Raw genomic sequence first — 18,909 nt, 5'->3', positions numbered from 1 at the left:
GATACGGTCAAAATTTGGTCAATATCAACTTGACGTATTTCTTTCAATTTTGCATTTAAAAAACCTGAACACCCCTCATTTTAAAGGTGTGTGTGTGTAGAATGTTGCTCCTATTTTGATTTTGGAATTCACTCTTCAGTTGTCAAAATGCCGTCCAAGCAAGAAGAGCAGCGTATCAAAATTTTGCTCGCGCATCGCTACTCGCACGCAAAGTTGACAAAATCGCTAAAAGTTGCCAAATCAACCGTTACAAATGTAATTAAAGTGTTTGGGGAACGTTTGTCGACAGCCAGGAAGTCTGGATCGGGGGGAAATCGAAAACCGGAAGCCGCTGAGACGACAAAGAGAGTTGCCGGTAGTTTCAAGCGAAACCCTAACCTCTCTCTCCGAGATGCCGCAAATAAGCTGGGTGTATCGTCTACAACCGTGCATCGAGCCAAAAAACGAGCCGGACTATCGACTTACAAGAAGGTAGTGACTCCAAATCGCGATGATAAACAAAATACGACGGCCAAAGCGTGATCCCGGAGGCTGTACACGACGATGCTGACGAAGTTTGACTGCGTGGTAATGGACGACGAAACCTACGTCAAAGCCGACTACAAGCAGCTTCCGGGACAGGAGTTTTATACGGCAAAAGGAAGGGGAAAGGTAGCAGATGTTTTCAAGCACATGAAACTGTCAAAGTTCGCAAAAAAATATCTGGTTTGGCAAGCCATCTGTACCTGTGGCTTGAAAAGCAGCATTTTCATAGCTTCCGGGACTGTCAACCAAGAAATTTACGTGAAAGAGTGTTTGAATAAACGTCTGCTGCCTTTCCTGAAGAAACACGGTTGTTCCGTACTGTTTTGGCCGGATTTGGCATCTTGCCATGGAGTGGTACGCCGCCAACAACGTGCAGGTGGTTCCCAAGGACAAGAACCCTCCCAACACGCCAGAGCTCCGCCCAATTGAGAAATACTGGGCTATTGTCAAGCGGAACCTAAAGAAGACCAAAAAAACTGCTAAGGGCGAGCAGCAGTTCAAGGCAAACTGGCTTTCTGCGGCGAAGAAGGTGGACAAGGTGGCTGTACAAAATCTGATGGCAGGGGTCAAGCGTAAGGCCCGGCAATTCGGATTTGGAAAAGCGGAAGCCTAACTGAATATTTTTCCTGAATTTTATACTAATTGAACTTGAAAAAGAAATTTAATTTGATTTTTTAAATAAACGATTTCACCGATTTACACGCGTTTTCCCTTGACCAAATTTTGACCGTATCACCCTTTACATCGATTTTGCGAACAAAATTACATCCATTGATGTAATATTGTATCTGCTTTTTGCTATTACATCATTATTTCATACATCAGCTTGAATTACATTGATCGATATTACATTTTTTTTGTTGTTATGGAGTTACCTCTATGATACTATTATACATTTGACACATAAATTTCATGTGTACCCCTGAGTGAATTCTGTTTATTTGGAATTTTACATGGAAATTCGGTAATAAAAATGAGTGAAATTCTAACTAAGCACATGAATAAAATAATTAATTTACGTGTCGCAAACGGCCCATCCGTAGGAGGAAGGTTAATTTTTATTTTTATTTATTTATTCATTTTCCCGGAAGCCGACACCATCGAGTGATGCCTTGATGGCAACACTCGTTCAGCTGTCACAAACCGAACGCCGCCACCGCCGCGGCTATCGAATGTTGTTTTGATTGCATTCTTTCCTTCGTTCGGCATCAGTCCAGTCGCAATTACTGTGCATTTACGTGAGAAACCGTGATATTCGAAGAAAAAAATCAATTTGAAGCAAACATCAACAGTGAAAAGGATCACTCACGATGGCTACCCCGGCGCCAACAGGAACAGACGTGACGGTAAGGGTTGTTTTTTGCGATGAAATTATTTTATGTTTGGAAAACGGAAAGCATATTTTATGAGGTTATGTTTTTTCGGGAACAGGAGCTGAAATTTATGCTCCAAGGCAAAGTTCCGATTTACAAGGGAGATGGGAACGCAAGGGACGGATGCAATTTGCTTGCGGCAGCCAGCGTTCACGGGTTGATTTTCGTCGGTACAACAGGACCGCAGTTGAAGGGTAAGTGCCTCGGGGTTGGCAGCGGAAACCAAAGGTTTAATTTTGTTTACATTGCAGTTTTACAACTGAAGGACATAACCCCCGATAAAGTAATCGATGAGATTATCCCGTTGCGAACGGTTCCGCTTCCGAGTGAACCCTTCCAGATGGCAGTCAGCTCCGATCATGGATTCCTCGCAGTGGACGTCGTCGTGAGTGGAGTTCCGATCATCCAGGTGTATTCGGTTCCCTCATTCCTCACGCCGTCTATTGTAAAGTTGAATGAAATTCGAACGTCTGCGGAAGGAGGAGTTAGGAGCACTCAAATCCTATGGAACCCCGTCATACACAATATGTTTTCCGTTCGGACGGAAAATGGTGCCCTTTCTGTGTACACACTGAAGGAACCCAGCGGAATTGAGTTTCATTCGTTGGATAAGAGTGAAGGAGCGATTTGTGCTTGCTGGAGTCCTAAGGGAAAGCAACTGGTGGTTGGATTCGCCAATGGAAAGTTGATGCAGTACAAGCCGGACCTCAAACCTGCAAGAACGATCGTCTGTCCTCCGGGAGTAATGGAAGGAAGTTTTGATGTGATAGCCGTGCAATGGTTGTCTACCTATCAGTTTGCAGCAGTTTATTTGCCGCATGGAGAGGATAGCGTTCCATCATTGTTCATAGTGAATGCACCGAAAGTCGGAAACCCAACTTTTATAAACTATGACGATATTTGTTACAGCCAGAGCGGACCAAGGAAAGGTCAGGTGTTTCTGGTTCACATCTTGCAATGGAATCTGCTATTGATGGCATCAGCAAACAGCATGGAAGTGGGGATTCTAGGAACGACAGAAACAGGAGAGGCACCGACTTGGCTTCAGTGGACGACTACGGACGAGGCAAGAGCGGAGCTTCCATTGTCGTTGGATAAACAAGAAACGTTACCGATAGGGTTGGCTCTTGAAACTGGTTGCACTCATCAGGTTACCATCGCAGAGCAGATATACCCAGTGATGCCAATGATTCATCTTCTATCCACCTATGGGATGTTGGTGTCCTTCAACGTGCTGAACCTTATGCCGAACGCTCCGAACATTTGCTGTCCACCGAGGCCTACAGCAGATACATCTGGAAAATTCGAAAAAGTAGATGTCAGTAGGCAATCAGCACCGGCACCAGTTGATATAACCTTCACAGTTCCAGCCGGAGCGACATCAACTCCAGCTGTAACCAAGGCAAAGTCATTTTTCAGTCCAAATGAAAGCAAATCTCCTGCAAATCTCTTCGGATTGCCAACCAGCGGAGCCGCAGCTCCAGCATCAGTGGCTCCAGCGATAGCTCCTACATTTGGTAAGCCGATTACTTTTGCCTCGGTGCCGCAACTTGCCGCAAGTGCTGAACAACCTAAAACCACGCCTTTCGGAAGCGGTGCTGTGCCGTCTTTTGTTGGTCCAAGCAAACCCTTTGCTCCACCTCAGCAATCTCAACCTTCGTTACTCAAAACAACCATCGCTCAACCGCCTCAGCAACAGCAAAAACCGCCATCTGAAGCTTCCAAACCGCTAGTAACAATTCCGCCAACCTACACTCCTCCGCCTCCGGCCGATGTGAGCCGTTCTAGTTCGTCGGACAACCTTTCGAAGGTAAGCGAACATATCTGAATCTCAATTTCATAATCTAACCCCCAGCCCTATTTCCCTCCCCCAGCAACCTCCGAAGCAGGTTCAAAAGAAGCAAGAGTCAACCGACGACACGAACTCGGTTATTCGAACGATGATCACCGAAGAGATTCGAAAATTCGAGCGAGAACTCACCGACCTTCAAAAGCGTTGCAAGAACCTAAACACCACCATCGGGTCCAAGGAACAATCGACTACTATCATCAAAAGCTTGAAGGAACTGCAAGACCTGAGCGTCCAAGCGGCGGAAAGCACCGAATCTCTGACCTCAGACGTTCAAGCCCTCCGGCTGGGTCTGAACGAAGCGTTCGCCATGGTAGCGGAAGCCAACAGCAAGGACGCCATCTATAAACATCCCAGTCCGAACCAGTTCCAGGAAACGCATGCCATGTCTCAATCGAGTCGCCGTCAGCTCGCTAGCCTGCAGAATATGTTCGCCATAAACGAAAATCAACTGCAGATTGTAAACAAACAAATCGATGCCCAATGGTCTGGCATTCAGGAAGCGAGTCGGATCAACTCCAAACGGCGGATGCACGTACCAAGCCTGGAAGTACTGTACCAGACGCTTTCCAAACAGCAGGAGATTCTTAACAGGCAACGTGAAAAGCTAAGCTACATCAAGGCGAAACTTGGCATGCGCGAAAGCATTCGAGGGTTGGAAAAAGGCAGAAAAAAGGATCTGGTCGTGGACAATGTAGATTCTCTCACGGATTCAATCATTTCATTGACGATCGCCGATCAGGTTCGGGAGGACGCTCGGCGGTTGAGCGAAGCCAAAATGAGCTCACTGCGAGACATGTTGAAGAATAGAAAAGTTGTCACCGTCAAACCCAGTCGACCAGACCGGATTGGATTGAATTCGGAGGTCGTTCTGCAGCGACGTAACGAAGTTCGTCGATTGAATCTTGAAAAGGAAAAGGTCAAATCGGAAGTGGTTGCCAAACCATCAGTTTCGATACTACCCAACGCCGCGCCGATCAGGAGAGCGGAGGAAAAGCACAGAGCGCAACCAAAGTACCCTTCACAGTCGGTTTCCATGGCAGCTGGTGCTGCTGCTACTGTGAAACCCGTTGCTGCGGAACCAGCGAAGCCGTTTGAGCTTCCTAAGGCAGCGGGTTTACCCAATTTTGGATCGAAACCTGCTGCTGCTGCCGTTGCAACAGTAGCGCAACAAGCTTCTGCTGCAGCTCCGAGTTTCGGGTTTGGTTCAACACCAATGCAAGCGCCATCCCCTGCTGCAACTACTAAACCGGCAGCGGCTGTGATTTTCGGTGCTGGCGGAACTAGCAGTGCAGCAACATCGGTATTTAACTTCAAACAACCGACGAAGGTGAGTAGCTTTCTTTATTCTTCCTTCGTGTGTTAGGATCTGGTGGGGGTGATATATACAGGATATATATGCCAAATAGTGGATATTTGTAGGAGTTTCTACACCGTATTGCAAGTTCAAATTATTGCCTTCATACATCATCAGCAATGTTGTTTGCAATTTTTTCAAAATGTCATCTCAAATCTTTTTTTGAAACTGCATTGGGGCAAGAGTGCCAACCCTAATGGGATAAAAAGACCATACGTCTTAAATTGAGTGAACATGTTTATAAATATAGAATTTTGATTATGCTAGCAACAGATGTTACTGTTTACTTAATTTAACTATTTAATTTTACAATATTATTCAATACATAACAAACTAGATGATTTTTGACCAATTATAGGCAATCTTACCTATTCTTTGTTATAGATGGTTCAATTAATCATTATTAGTGATTAGCAGGAATTGTAGGAAACAATATTTGGAAATTCTAAAGTCTTTATATTATGATGTCTAATTATTATAAATAATTTCGATTATCAGCACAAAATTATTTTTTACAATTTGAAAGACTTCATTTTGGACAGAACTTTCTATAATGCTGCATAGGAACACCATTCATAGATTCATGGGTGAGTTAGCATTGAAAATATGTTTATTTTCAAAAATATTGGGGGTGGCACTCTTGCTCCCACCTGACCTTATGTGTCGTTCATAAGTCGAGCCTTATGAAATTCTTAAGTTTATTTGCCTCAGTGTACTAAAGATCCAATGCAAATCAACTGAAATTACTTGTGCTGTATCACGAAAAATGACAGTACAGTAACGTGTTGCAAACCTCCGTACTAAACTGATTCCGTCTCATTTCAGCCATTTGGTCAAACATCCGCTCCGCAAGACGTTCCCATTACAAAGGAGACCACGCTTTTCGGTAGCACAACCATAAAACCCGTTCAGGTTACCTCGACCATCTCTTCGAAGGACAAGGAGAACCAGGAACCCACTCCGAAAACGACGGTATTTGGCTTCGGCAGCACTACCATCCAGGCGATATCGAAAGCAGACAGTTCAACCAATGGCAATTCGGAGCCCAGCAAACCCGTGCTGACATTCAGCGCTGCTGCGAACAGTAAGCCAGCGTTTTCGTTCGGATCTGCTATCGGAGGAAGCACAGCGTTCGGGGCACCGCAACCGGGTCCCGTGTTGAAAGAAAAGGAACCCGAGGTGAAAAAGGATGAACCCTTACCACCCAGTTTCGGAACTACTGGTTCTAGCGATGAGGATGCCAAAACGGCCTTCCCCGCTCTGACAAATTTGCTTCAAAAGGTGGATACAACCGCTGCGGAAGCTCCTAAAACGCAGAGTCCATTTGGTTCCTCTGCGAAGGCAACTACTGCTTCCAATATATTTGGAACTTCCACGGCAATCATTGCGCCTGGTACTGGAATTTTCGGCACAATTAAACCTGCAGCAACAACAACGACCTCTTCCAGCAGCAGTGGCTTGTTATCCGCTTTCAATGTTGGTGGAGCAGACTCTGCAGCAACATCGACGGCTGATTCAGCTGTTGCAGTTACTACGGAAGCTAGTTCTTCAACTGCTGCAGTAACCACTTCGACGACTTCAACTCTATTTGGATCCGTTAAACCTGCTACGACGACAACTACAAGTTCTGGATTCGCCTTCGGTGGAAGTGGTGGCTTTAATTTCGGAACCGCTACCAAAGCAACAGATTTATCCGTTAAATCAGACACTTCAACCGTCGAAGCGACGCCTATTTTCGGTACGGTAACTTCTACTACAGCAACTCCAGTTTCGTCAACGGTAACGACTGCATCTACCACGCCAGCAGTCACATCTTCTACGGTTGTAACTACGACCACAACCGCAACTACACCGTCCGATTTCTCATTTGGTTCCGTCGTTACTCCGTCGCCAACGCCGGCGTCTTCCGCTCCTGCAGTGACCTCCGCCTCTTCTCCAACATCGACCTACGACGCAACATCCAATTTGTTTGGATCATTCAACATTTGCTCTCCATCGGCTGCTGCGGCTTCCCCAGCAGCTTCAGGCAACATCTTCGGATGCAGTTCCTTTTCGACTCCAAAATCGGAAACAATGTTCGTTCCTAGCTCTGCGTTCGGTGCCGTCACAACGGATGCGTCGAAGCCAACTTCAATCTTCGGTACAACTGCTGCAGCTGCAGCTATCCCTATGACGGCTGGAACTGGTCTCTTCGGAACGGTTACTGCTTCTAGTACAAGTTCGCCGTTCAGTGCCACTACCGGAAGTACCTCAACTGGGAATCTGTTTGGATCGATAGCTAGTCCGGCTGCCAGTACCGGTTCGATCTTTGGAGGTACCTCAGCAGCCACTCAGCAACCTACAAGTCCGTTTGGCGCCGCAGGTACTGCTACGGCCCCAGCAACCACGGCCTCCAGCATATTCGGAGGTACCAGCAGCACAAGCGGAGGACTTTTTGGATCAGTGCAAACTAGTCCATCGGCTGCTGGGGGATCGATCTTTGGAGGTACTTCAGCTTTCGGTAGTAGTGCTGCTGCAAATACAAGCACTGGCAACATTTTCGGAGGTGCCACCCCTGGTGCTGCAGCCACTGGATTTGGTTCTTCGGCTTTCGGACAACCTAGCTCGCCACCGCAATCGGGACAGTCTATTTTCGGAGGTGCAGTTGGTAGCACTCCCGGCTTTGGAAGTAGCAGGTAATTATTTGCCTTGAATTGCCCTTTGGACCTTTTAACGTGCTGAATTTGTTCCACAGCTTTGGATCACCGGCACCCAGCGGTGGAGCCTTCAGTTCACCCACAGCTGGCAGTGTAGCTCAGAGCGGCTTCGGATCTCTGAACTCATCAGCGTTCAATAAACCGGCATTCGGTGGGACACCGGCGTTCGGAGCAACTCCAGCATTCGGAGGTGCACCAGCGTTCGGAGGAAGTCCTGTGTTCGGTAGTTCACCGAGCTTCGGGAACACAGCTTTCGGTTTCGGTCAAGCGCCGCTGAGTCCGTCGAGTCAATCGAACAATTTGTTCGAGCAACTGGGATCGTCTTCGTCGGGGGTTTCCTTCGGTAACCTTGCCCAGCAGCAGGCCGATAAACCACCGCAATTCGGAGGGTCATCGTTTTCCAGCTGGCGTTAAGGTAGAGTAAGTATAAAATGTAATGCTGTTTACGTGTTAAGATTATAAAATTATGTACACCTTTTTCTGATTGGATCCATCTGCGTTCGATGATTGTGTGAGAAATTTCCTCGTTTTAAAATTGTTATTCTTTCGTCGGTGGTTTTTTTTTCTCCAGTGATAATCGTCAGATAGCCAACATAACGGGACGACGTGTAAAGGTAAAAACTGGATGTCCGTTGTCGTTTTGGAATCTAATATTATGACAGTTCCGATTTCGAAAAACGTATCGAATACCCTTCGATATGCATATCTTCGAAACGGGGACAATATGTAGAGGTTGCAAATCGATGTCCGCCGTAATTTTGGACGTCAAACATACCCGTATATATGTTCATCGAGATATATGGATATGTTTGACATATGCTTGACATGTAGAAGCTAAAAATCGATGTCTGACGTTAAAAGTTGCTATCTGCTTGATCGATTTTCTTCATCCTTGGGCATTGGCAAAACCTTTTTTTTTTTTTTCATTTCGTTTATTTGGCAGGCTCAAATGTTATAAAAATAACTTAGCGGAGCCGAGTAACATAGAATACCAATTATGGTACTCAAAATACAAAAGAAAAATATGTACAAATATATTTTATCATATCATTTTTCTGGGTGGCGATCGAAGCGGCGACAAAGCGATCTTCTCCCGTGCACGCAACTTCTTTCTTTCCCGAATTTGTTCCTCATTTTCATTGAACCCGAATCGTGATCGCTGCTGCTGTTTCTGGACATCGTTTCCCGTTGCATGCTCTCCGCTACTCTCGTCGGTCGTCGGGGTAGTCACGTCCATTTCGTTATCTGCATTCAACATCTCCAACCCCGTATCCGTTTCCTGATCGCTAATGACAAACGACGCACCTTCCACCACTACACCAGCATACGTACTGCTGCTGTGTTGTTTTCTTTCACTTTGCTTTCCTTTTTCCTTCAGTTGCTTCTCCGGTTCCTTCCGAGCCTTCCGCTTGGGACAGGAAAGCTTCCGGTGTCCGTCCGCCTTGCACAGAAAACATTTGTCTTTGTTGCCATCATAAAAAATGTTTCCTTTGCGATTGAAGAAATGTAATGACGTGGGGATTTCCTTCTTCACATCCATATATACACCGCGTATCCCTGTATACACCTCAAAACACAGATCAGTTGGAAATTTCTCCCGGATGATGCGTTTAATTTTCCCATATTTCCCCAGCACTTTATCCAGCTCGTTGTCGGGTACCTCTGGTGGCAAGTCATACACACGCACATATTGAATGAATTCACCAGCATGCGACATGCGTACCTTTGCCGTCGTTCCATTCGCATAATGGAAGATTAAATCCTCCGAATTGAATGTCAGAGCATGGAGCATCGCTTCCTCTGATTTGAACTTCATGAAGACTCCCCTTTCCTCACCAATGCGATAAACAGCTTCCATTTCAGCCGGATCCGCGTCGAGTGCTTTGGCGAAATTTACTATCTCTCCGATGTTTGGTTTGGCATCACAATGGCTGAAGCTAAACTTGATGGTGTTTTTTACTTCACACATCTTGCACCGTAGCAACAAAAGGCACTGAACTGCTAGCAACGAACAAAGAGCAACTATATAATAGCGAGTCTCGAAAACAGGCTATCGTGTGGTTCACAACGAAATAAAAAATCGACTGCTGCTGTAGACAGCTGTAGGGCAACTGATTGGCAAAACCTTGTGGTAGTTTGATTAGGCTACTAGGTTGCAGGTCCCAGGGTTGATCTGGAGCTTTACCTCATTGGAAAGATGCACACTAACGTTCCCAGATCAGTGATGATGTGGACCAAAAGTGCGCTTGTAATATCATATTATCAAGTAAATCCATTTTTTTTTTCCTTTATTAGAGAGACTTCGTCCATGCATATTAGTTTTTTTATGTGATTTGATTGCCTATAATGACGACGCAACGACGCACGACACCACTTCACGTTCAGGTACATAATTCCACGGTTTCCGATCCGGAAACGGTAGCTGATGAACTCGGTACCTACTTCGCCGAGCTCGCAACCATTGACAAGTATGACAACTAGTTCAAGCAGAATATCAAGCCATCAACCGCATCCGTCGCAGACTTCGTAGTACCCTCCGACACCACCAGTACCGTTATAAACCAAGCTTTCTCTTGGCAGGAACTGCAGCATGCCCTTCGCTGCAGCAACGGGAAGTCGGCGGGACCCGACGAAATCGGATATCCTCTACTCAAGAGGCTACCGGTACCATGACAGCTACGGATGCTAGACCCCTTCAACAAGCTCTGGCTCACTAACGGGTACCCAGCAGTATGGAAGGAAAGCTTGGTAGTTCCCATCCCGAAAGCCGGGGTAGCCACCGGTTAAGACAGCAAGTTCCGTCCAATAGCGCTCTCATGTTGCATGACCAAAGTCCTAGATCGAAGACTGAAGCAACACCTCGAAGCTGGAAATTTCCTTGATCACCAACAGCACGCTTTCCGACAAGGTTTCGGAACGTCCACCTATTTCGCAACCCTAGGGGAAGTTCTAGGGGCCTCATAGCCTAGTCAGTAAAGGCACGGTATTACCAAGCCGGAGGCGGCGGGTTCGATTCCCGGTCCGGTCGAGGGAATCTTTCGGGTAGGAAATTTACTCGACTTCCCTGGGCATAGAGTATCATTGTGCTTGCCACACAATATACAAATTCATGCATTGGTAATTGGCATCGAAAAGCTCTCAATTAATAACTGAGGAAGTGCATTTAGAACACTAGTTGAGAACACGCAATAAGCTAACATGTACTAAGCAATAAGCTTGAAATACAAAGAAGAAGAAGAAGAAGGGGAAGTTCTCAAGAACGCCTACGACAGTGGTCTGCACACCGAGATAGTATTGCTCGACTTATCGAAGGCCTTCAACAGAACGTGGACGCCCCTCGTCCTTAAGCAATTAATCGACTGGGGTCTTAACGGACCCATCGTTCACTTCATCCCGAACTTTTTGTCCAACCGCTCATTCCGAGTCGCAGTCGGCAACACCAAATCCCGGCTTTCCCCGAGGAAACGGGTGTCCCACAAGGATCGGTTATCGTCGTTACCCTGTTCCTCGTGGCGATGAGCGGAGTCTTCCGTCAACTACCGAACAACATATATGTGTTAGTCTACGCCGACGACATCATCATCATTACCACCGAACCCACGCCAGTACGTACAAAGATGAGAGCCCAAGCGGCAGTCTCCGCCGTTGCCAGGTAGGCTTTGAATTATCAGTCTCTAAAAGCATCAGCCCTTCTCGACACAGAATTAGCGAACCACCGATCAAAATCGACGACCAGTCCATACCGCTGAAGAAGACCGTCCGAGTTCTGGGAGTTCTCGTTGACCGATTCCTCAACTTTGAACAGCATTTCAATGCAGTCAAGAAAAATTGTCGCAGCCGAGTGAATCTCATCCGGACCATTTCCCGACCGAATAGATCGAACAACCGCAGCATCCGTTTTCACGTGGCGAGTGCAATTATCGACAGTCGCCTTCTATACGGGTTGGAGATTACCTGCATCGCAACGGATAAGCTTTTAGCTACGTTAGCACCTGTCTACAAGACCTACGTCCGGATTGTCTCTGGCCTGCTGCCACTCACGCCCGCTGACGCTGTATGCATCGACGCAGGCATCCTGCCTTTCCGCTTCCGTATAACCGCAGCTATCGCAACCAAAGCCGCTGCTTTCATCTCAAAGACACCCGGAAATCAAGAGATCTTCCTCCTCGACGAGGGGAACAGACTCCTCCGCACGGCTACCCACGAAGATCTCCCCCCAGTGGCACATAGCTGGCAAACACTATTACCGAAAATCGAAAGCTGGATTAAGGACAGGTTCAAAACCGGAGACAATTCCGTGGCCATGAAAAGGACTTTTTTTTTTTTTGTTTATTAATTTATTTGATAAGGCTCAACCGAATTAACTTTACAGAGCCGAGGATTCTTGGTCACTATACAATACATCTTAAAACTATAGTCAAAAGGTACAACACAATAAACACTTTATCTTCCGCTATCCAAAAAGCCTCCTCCATCAGAACTGGAGCCGCTTCTAGTAGTTTCATTGTATGGCAAATTGTTGTACGCCAACGAGGGTCAGAGAGCGTCCATTGCAGCAATGGACGCAAAACGTGGTCAGCACTCACACACTCATCACGAAACGGTTGATTTCCAAAGTCGACGACGCATCGACCGAAAGAACTGCTGATGACGAACAATGAGGAGGACCACACGATGGTTGCTGCCGAGAAAACAGACGATCGCGTAGCACACATCGAGAGTGGCCTGCTTTTGTCGACAGCCGAGTGAACACTGATGAAAAGGACTGTAGCTGAAATGTTAGGAGAAAAATATCCCACGCACACTCACCGATACACTGACGGATCTCGCTCTCGGGTCGGAGTCGGTATCGGTCTAGCCGGAAACATCACACCAACCAGCTGCAGATTACCACCGCAATATTCTGTCTTCTCTGCTGAAGCTGCTGCCATCTTCATCGCTGCTACAACGCTCTCCGACCGACCGATCCTGGTCCTCACGGATTCGCACAGCGGCATACAAGCCCTGGCATCTGAGGCCCCGACTCATCCCTGGGTACAGGCGACGATGAAGTCCGCACCACCAAACACGGTGTTCTGCTGGGTTCCGTGGCCCTGCGGAATACCAGGCAACTCTGAAGCTGACCTTCTGGCTGGGGCAGGACCATCTGCCCCTCGCTATACCAACGAAGTACCGTTACACGATGTCAAGTGCTGGATCGTGAGCAAAGTACGGGAAGCTTGGGACGCAGAGTGGGCTCAAAACCGCTCCCTCTTCATCAGACGGATCAAAGGGACGATGAAGAAATGGACAGAACAGTTGAACCAGCGGGATCAAAAGATAGCGTCGCGTTTGAAGACCGGTCACACCAAGATCTCGCACAATTTCGGTGGAACGCAGTTTCAAAGGACTTGCGTCGGTTGTAGAGCTCCAGCCTCAATCGAGCACATTCTATGCGTATGCCCTCAGTATCAGAACCTGCGGGAATTCCACGGTCTTCCAAATAGCATACACGACATGCTGGGTCTGATGATCCCTCCACAATGGCAGCAGTAATGCGCTTTTTAAAGGATGCTGCATTGTATTTTAAAGTTTAATCTTTTTTAATTCCTTTCGGCTGTTGAGACATCTCCCTCCTGGTTCCCCCGGTGTGGAGCTCTGTCTTATTCAGATTTTAATGTACGATCGAACCAGGAACCAATTTTCGGTTGAAGTAAACACTGTAAAAAACTACTCTGTTGGGGGTCCTCCTTCTCCTTTTATCCTTTCATGGATGAGATGAACTAGCCTACGGCTAAACATCTCAAAAATAAAGTCTAAAAAAAAGGTTGCCTATAAATTAATGATTACCAATTCCCGATATATAAAGGGTGATTTGGTCAAAATTTAGTCAAGGGAAAACGCGTGTAAATCGGTGAAATCGTTTATTTAAAAAATCAAATTAAATTTCTTTTTCAAGTTCAATTAGTATAAAATTCAGGAAAAATATTCAGTTAGGCTTCCGCTTTTCCAAATCCGAATTGCCGGGCCTTACGCTTGACCCCTGCCATCAGATTTTGTACAGCCACCTTGTCCACCTTCTTCGCCGCAGAAAGCCAGTTTGCCTTGAACTGCTGCTCGCCCTTAGCAGTTTTTTTGGTCTTCTTTAGGTTCCGCTTGACAATAGCCCAGTATTTTTCAATTGGGCGGAGCTCTGGCGTGTTGGGAGGGTTCTTGTCCTTGGGAACCACCTGCACGTTGTTGGCGGCGTACCACTCCATGGCCTTTTTACCGTAATGGCAAGATGCCAAATCCGGCCAAAACAGTACGGAACAACCGTGTTTCTTCAGGAAAGGCAGCAGACGTTTATTCAAACACTCTTTCAGGTAAATTTCTTGGTTGACAGTCCCGGAAGCTATGAAAATGCTGCTTTTCAAGCCACAGGTACAGATGGCTTGCCAAACCAGATATTTCTTTGCGAACTTTGACAGTTTCATGTGCTTGAAAACATCTGCTTCCTTTTGCCGTATAAAACTCCTGTCCCGGAAGCTGCTTGTAGTCGGCTTTGACGTAGGTTTCGTCGTCCATTACCACGCAGTCAAACTTCGTCAGCATAGTCGTGTACAGCCTCCGGGATCGCGCTTTGGCCGTCGTATTTTGTTTATCATCGCGATTTGGAGTCACTACCTTCTTGTAAGTCGATAGTCCGGCTCGTTTTTTGGCTCGATGCACGGTTGTAGACGATACACCCAGCTTATTTGCGGCATCTCGGAGAGAGAGGTTAGGGTTTCGCTTGAAACTACCGGCAACTCTCTTGTCGTCTCAGCGGCTTCCGGTTTTCGATTTCCCCCCGATCCAGACTTCCTGGCTGTCGACAAACGTTCCCCAAACACTTTAATTACATTTGTAACGGTTGATTTGGCAACTTTTAGCGATTTTGCCAACTTTGCGTGCGAGTAGCTCGGATTTTCGCGATGCGCGAGCAAAATTTTGATACGCTGCTCTTCTTGCTTGGACGGCACTTTGACAACTGAAGAGTGAATTCCAAAATCAAAATAGGAGCAACATTCTACACACACACACCTTCAAAATGAGGGGTGTTCAGGTTTTTTAAATGCAAAATTGAAAGAAATACGTCAAGTTGATATTGACCAAATTTTGACCGTATCACCCTTTACATTAATAGCATATCGAACTGTGTATTTCCTTAACGCCAAGGAGATCGACATTGCGATCATCACCGACACCTATCTAAAGCCGGAACTCAACATCTATCTATCGGACTTTCGGCTCTTGAGACTCGACAGAATCCAGTGCAAGAGGAGGGGGAGTAGCCCTTGCTGTGAGGCTTAACATCAACTGCCACCTGCTGCCGAGCTTCCAACTAAAAATTATGGAAGCCATCGGGGTTGAAGTCGGCACATCGCTTGGTCCAATCACCTTACTGCCCCAGACAAGTCACCAACAGGGATGGGTCGGCAGCGGGTCCTTCGATGAGATATCATCAAGCTGACTCGGCGGTGGCGAAAATACATCATCGCTAGCGACCTGAACACCAAACATCAAGCTTGGGGGGCAACAGTCGGGGCAATCATAACGGCACTATTTTGAGTCCGGACACTCCCACCCGGTTGAGTAGGTCCGGTGCTCACGCCACCATCGATATCTACATCAGCAACATGGGCAACAACATCTAACAATCTGTCGTGTATCAGAAACTCAGCTCGGACCACTATCCGGTGGTGGCTGAAGTGGGTTCCTCAGTCAACAAATTCCAAGCATTGCGGTGAAATTACCATGGGGTAGATTGGTTGCAGTTCCAACACTTCGTTGACACCAGTATCGACTATGACGTCCACCCGGAAACGACCGACGACATCGACCGGTGTCTGCGCTCCATCGATGAAGCGATTTCACGGGCCAGGGAGTAATACTCTGAACCTTGTCAGGCCCACTAAAGACCTCATTAAACTCCGCAACACGATTCGTAACCTGAAGACCAATTGCAACCGTTTGAACAAAATCATCCAAGCCTTTTGCTCTCTCCCAGATTGTGCTAAACCATTCTGGAAAATAGCAAAGATTTTAAAAAATAAGCCGAGTCCCATCCCTTTCTTCTCCTAATTAGAATTTGGATCCATCCTTACTCAGAACCCTAGTTGAAAAGGTGAATGCTCTTGGTCGACAGTTTGTGAATTCACATAACCTTGGCCAAGCCATGGTGAGTCCCGACGAGCCTGCAGTATCGGAGGCAATGTCTAGAGTCGCTGCCACCCCCGTAGTATAGACTGTCTAGTTATAGACATGCGGATGCAAAATCCGTAGATCTGGCAACTGAAAATATACCACCATAAATTTGCCAGCACTGGAAAAAGTTCAATCGCCTCATGACTCAAAGCAAAAATCAAAACAAACCGATTTCGGCAGCAGCTTGTTTGTTGATTTTTACTTCCTCATTCGTTTTTCACCTGTTTCCGTCGGCTAATGTCCCAAAAATGAAGTGCTTTTTTTCCACATTGTGAAAATGAGTCCCGAAGCGAGCTCCAAAACGTGGCAATTTTTCGATTTCCGGTGAAAAAATCTGATCTCGAGTTGTGGCTTGGATTCTGCGGGTTGACTGCTGCTTTCAGACTCTCTGATAGTCACCGTTTGTGTAGTGTAAGTTTTTTTTTTAATTTAATTTCAAAGATTGAGTGGTATATTTATAAAAAAAATCCCTTTCAGCTGCATTTTAAAGAGGATGATTTGTATAGAGACACAGCTGGAAAGATCCGGAAGATCAATGGTGCTGTTCCGTGGTTTCGAGCCGTCCCTCAGTTAAGTTCAGTTCCAGAACCGAAAACGCTATGCACTGATACAGAAGCTTCAGATTATGGCGAGGTGGAATACCTGGATGAAAGCTTCTGGAATTTCGACTCGGTCGATGCTCTTAACACGGATCAAGCGAATTCAAATCTGTCCATGCAACGTGAAGAATTTTGTGAAGCTGCTGTTGACCTAAACGGATCGGATGCCGAAAATTCAAATCCGCCAACATAGGAAAAGGCTTCGTCGTGCTATGAATGTTTTAACGCTGTTGAGTAAGTTTTTAATTATTAATTTTTGTGGGGTTTTATTTTGATTTATTGATTTTTTTCAGTCAGATTGACCGGTACAAAAACGAAAACCAGGACCTAAAAAGAAAACTAGAAGACTATGAGAACCATTTGTCAAAAATTAAAAGCGTCGTGAACGATGACCAATACTCCTTAATGACCGGGTTGAAGAAAATTGCCAAATGGTCAGACGACAGCGTAACTGAAGGATTCAGGACCAGATTTATTTCCGGTTCTACAGCATACGACTATACAAGGGACGCTTTAACAACCGTTAATGAGGCAACGTTCAATTTTTTTGTGGAACTAGAAGAAACGTTTAAGCAACAAAAAGAGATCTTGATGACTAAAAATGAGAATCTGGAAAAACTTTTGTGGAACAAAATGAATAGAATTCCAGCATCTCACATTGTCGACTGTCATGGATTGAAAAATAAGTTGATTAACAGATACATCCAGTTTAGGCTAAAGGTGAACCGCGTGAAACTTACAAGAGAAAAACGATGCGACAGTCGTTCAATGGCAGTCTGAAGAATGTTGAAGCAATTAACTGAATAAATTATTCTGTAAAAATTCACAGTAGTTTGTAGTTTTATTTAATCTTTAGTATAAAGAACAAATCTGATGAAACTTAATTCGTCAAATACACCTTAGTTTGAATGTTGGTTCTTAAATCTACTTTAGGACCAAGCTTCATCCAAACCGTTTCAAAAAATTTTCTTATTCGAACACTTTTCTCTGGAAAATCGAGGTAAATTGTTCTCACTCACTGCGTAAGCTTTTATCAATTTCAAATTTAACTAAATAATACGTTTTACTTTCGAAACATAATATTTCAAATAATTTAATAAATCTTTAATATCCAAAATTACAATACTTCCCCCAACAAAAACGGGTGACATTTTTCTGCTCGTTTGGATACACGCTCTGACAGTTCTTTTGTATACGTCAAACTGGCATCCGCATGTCTATAACTAGACAGTCTATACCCCGTAGTTGTTCCTGAAGAAAATAGAATATCGGCTGATGAGGTGATAGCAGCGATTAAATCAACCAAGAACATGAAGGCCACTGGTGTCGATGAAGTTGTAAACCTCGAGTTGACAAACTTGAATGTTGACTTCTTCGAGCACCGTACAGCGGTCTTCAGTAAGTTTTTAGTGCTTGGCTACTTCTCTGCATGATGGAAGTTAGCCAAAGTCATTCCAATCCACAAGTCTGGCAAAGACCCTACCAGTGCCAAAAGTTATCGCCCCAACAGCTTCTTTTCTTCCATATCGGAGCTATTCGAAAAGTTGATACTCTGCCGTCTGCTGGTGTTTTCAAATGACAATAACATCTTTCTCAAAGAGCAATTCGGGTTTCGGAAAGGCCACTGTACCATCCACCAACTCGCACGGGTTACTAACATCATCAAGCGGAACAAGTCCGTTTCCAAGGGGGCAGTTCTAAATTGTGCTGCATAATCCGAATGCCGTTCCGTTACCCCGAATGGCATTTTCCCAAACACCATCACCACGATATCCATTACCCCGCATGTGAGAAGAACGAGTTGCAATCAAAAGAAGGCAGTATCTCATTCAAGTGACATTTGCGTTTTTTTTTTTTTTTTTTTTTTTTATTATAGTCACTTTAACACTCTTGGGTCATTCGTGACTTGTCCGGGGGTGAGATTTGAACTCGTGACTTTGGCGTGAGAGGTAAAGATGTTAACCACTACGCCGGGGTCGCCCCCGACACTCGCGGTAATGTACCACAACCAGTGGTGGCACGAGTCCTGGAGTTTAACATTTTTTCCTTAACATTTGATACTTTTTGCGATAACCATTGTGACGACACACAAAAGCAAACTGGCAAGCGGCAAAAATGTCATGACATTTCTAAACTGTTTTCTGCCAGCGACAGAACATTTTCGTACAAAGAAGCAGACAAGACCGGCGGCACGCGCGACATAAATTTATGTCGTGTAGAATTTTGCTGATTTCTGGCTAATTACTGCATGTATTTGATGTTTATTGCATGGAAGTAAAAGATAATAATGAAGACTGACCACTCA

The 18,909-nt window shown here is 45.6% G+C and overlaps 1 protein-coding gene across 1 annotated transcript; it reads left to right on the top strand.

The window, feature by feature from the left end:
• Nucleotides 1-1,683: 1,683 nt before the first annotated feature.
• On the top strand, nucleotides 1,684-8,386 carry Nup214 (nuclear pore complex protein Nup214). The gene is made up of 6 exons (XM_065233767.1): nucleotides 1,684-1,871; nucleotides 1,957-2,092; nucleotides 2,150-3,708; nucleotides 3,773-5,077; nucleotides 5,930-7,779; nucleotides 7,839-8,386. Exons 1-6 carry the CDS (start codon nucleotides 1,836-1,838, stop codon nucleotides 8,212-8,214), a joined length of 5,262 nt encoding a protein of 1,753 aa, XP_065089839.1. The 5' UTR covers nucleotides 1,684-1,835; the 3' UTR covers nucleotides 8,215-8,386.
• Nucleotides 8,387-18,909: the final 10,523 nt, after the last annotated feature.

The sequence above is a fragment of the Ochlerotatus camptorhynchus genome, unplaced genomic scaffold (genome assembly GCF_037179485.1).
Source record: "Ochlerotatus camptorhynchus isolate MF236.1 unplaced genomic scaffold, CSIRO-AGI_Acam_v1.1 ptg000037l, whole genome shotgun sequence".
Lineage (NCBI taxonomy): Eukaryota > Metazoa > Arthropoda > Insecta > Diptera > Culicidae > Ochlerotatus > Ochlerotatus camptorhynchus.
This window is presented reverse-complemented; position numbering and strand designations above follow the sequence as displayed.